Raw genomic sequence first — 2,230 nt, 5'->3', positions numbered from 1 at the left:
GTGTGTGTGTGTGTGTGTGTGTGCCAGTGTGTGTGTTTGCCAATCTGTGTGTGTGTGTGTGTGTGTGTGTGTGTGTGTGTGTGTCCGATGCAGGCTTTCAACCTTTCCCGGCTGTTGACCTCAGACCACTTTATGATCAGCGTAACGGGAGCTCGGAGAGAGAGAGAGAGAGAGAGAGAGAGAGAGAGAGAGAGAGAGAGAGAGAGAGAGAGAGAGAGAGAACGCAATAATTTTAATGTATAAGCCATAATTATGACCTGTTACAACTGACGGAGAGAGAGAGAGAGAGAGAGAGAGAGAGAGAGAGAGAGAACGCAATAATTTTATTGTATAGGCCATAATTATGACCTGTTACAACTGACGGAGAGAGAGAGAGAGAGAGAGAGAGAGAGAGAGAGAGAGACAGAGGCAGAAACAGAGACAGAGAAACAGAATCAGACAGACAGACAGACACCCAGGAGAGCACGAGGGAAGAAAGAACTAAAGACCTCGTCGCCCTGGCAACAGCATCTCCTCAGAAATCATTTTGATATTTACTGGGTTTTTTTTTCTGTTCTCTCTTTTTCTTTTCTCTCTCTCTCCCAGGCTCTCTGCATAACCACTCCACCGCCTCCCCCACCCGCCCCCCCACGGCAGCAGTTCGGAGACAGAGAGACACGGAGAGAGACGGAGAGAGACAGAGAGGGACGGAGAGAGAGTGGCGTGTGTCAGCTCGAGTCCGCCCAAGCCACTCGCTCAAACGGCATCCAGTGGAACGCCCGTTGAGGGAGAGAGAGAGAGAGAGAACAGCAGACAGATATAGAAGAGAAGAAGAGTTCAACCAAGAGACGAGAAGAGATCCTCACACACACACACACACACACCACACACGGCGCTCTCGGTCTGGCTTTACTGCTGCTCTCCAGTCATTACTGCACGGGCCTATTGATAGCGGCGTTGCCTGCTAGCCCTTTCTTTCCCCCTCTATCGCGGCTGCAGCGGGCTTCAACATCTCGTCACATCACATCGCATCACTTCAACCGACGGGGGCCGGAGGAGCCGGAGAGAGACAGCGTCCGTTGTAGTTGTAGAAGTCGTCGGTAGTTGTCGTCGTCGACGTCGTCGGTTGCTGCTGGTGCTGGTGCTGGTGCTGCCTCGACTACTGCTGCTTGTTTCTGACAACTACTACTACTGCTACTGCTGTTGTGTTCTTGTCATTTCAATAGCTCCTGGAGGGACAGTCCCAGTGAGTTCGTCGTCGTGTGGTGATTTGGTGGTTTCTTTTTCTTTTCTTTTTTTAAACTTCTTTTTTTTTTCATTTCGGGAATTACTGCTACAACACTTACCATGGTGAGTTAGTTTGTGTTTGTGTGTTTGTTTGTTTGTTCGTTTGTGTGGTCTGTGAGGAGGAGGAGGAGGAGAGGGGTTTGTTCTGTGCGGTGATGATGATGATGATATGATGATGATGGTAGTGGTGGTAGTGATAGTGATTCGTTCGTTCGTTTGTTCGTGTGTGTGTGTGTGTGTGTGTGTGTGTGTGTGTGTGTGTGTGTTGGCATGCGTTGGTGTGTCAGTGTTATTGTTGGCGTGTATGTATCATCAGTTAATAATGATGTTTTATTATATTATATATTTTTGAAACCTTTTTCACCGGTCTGAAAATTCCTGATGTTGATGAAGGTGGTGTTCAGGGGAGATGGTGTTCGTTGTGAGAGAGAAGGACGGAAAAGGGAATGGACTGCAGGAGGGGAGAGAGGTTTTCCAGGGACGGAGGTTGGGGGGTGGGGTGGGGGGTGGAGGTGGGGGTCTGGAGGAGAAGGAGGAGGTTGTTCTGTGTGATGATAATGAATGTGGTGGTGGTATTTCGTTCGTTCGTTTTTCGTTTCTTTTTCGTTTTTCATTTTTTTTTTTTTTCAATAACATTTGTCCAGATTGCGATTTTAGCGGTCGTGGTATTGATGGTGATGGTGGTGGTGGTGGCATAGTGGTGTGTGTGTGGCGGGGGGAGTGTGTGTGTGTGTGTGTCACGCACACACAGATTACACACGCAAACACACACACACACAGCACACGCACACACACTACACACACACTACACACACACACACACACACACACACACACACACACACACACACACACACACACACACACCACACACTACATACACTCACACAACACACACTACACACACACACACACACACACACACACACACACACACACACACACACACACACAGAGCCACACA

General features: G+C 48.8%; 1 protein-coding gene across 2 annotated transcripts in view; it reads left to right on the top strand.

Moving 5' to 3' along the window:
- The first annotated feature begins 696 nt into the window (after nt 1-696).
- LOC143280084 (uncharacterized) overlaps nt 697-2,230 on the top strand; it is a 13,921-nt gene continuing 12,387 nt past the window's right edge. For both annotated transcript variants that reach the window (XR_013054988.1, XM_076584598.1), the window contains exon 1: nt 697-1,329. Coding sequence is in view for 1 of the 2 variants with exons in the window: in XM_076584598.1 (XP_076440713.1) it covers nt 1,327-1,329 (3 nt within the window). In the remaining variant the exon portion in view is untranslated. The remainder of the gene's footprint in view (nt 1,330-2,230) is intronic.

The sequence above is a fragment of the Babylonia areolata genome, chromosome 3 (genome assembly GCF_041734735.1).
Source record: "Babylonia areolata isolate BAREFJ2019XMU chromosome 3, ASM4173473v1, whole genome shotgun sequence".
NCBI lineage: Eukaryota > Metazoa > Mollusca > Gastropoda > Neogastropoda > Buccinidae > Babylonia > Babylonia areolata.
Note: the sequence above shows the minus strand (reverse complement) of the source record. Positions and strands in the feature narration are given on the sequence as shown.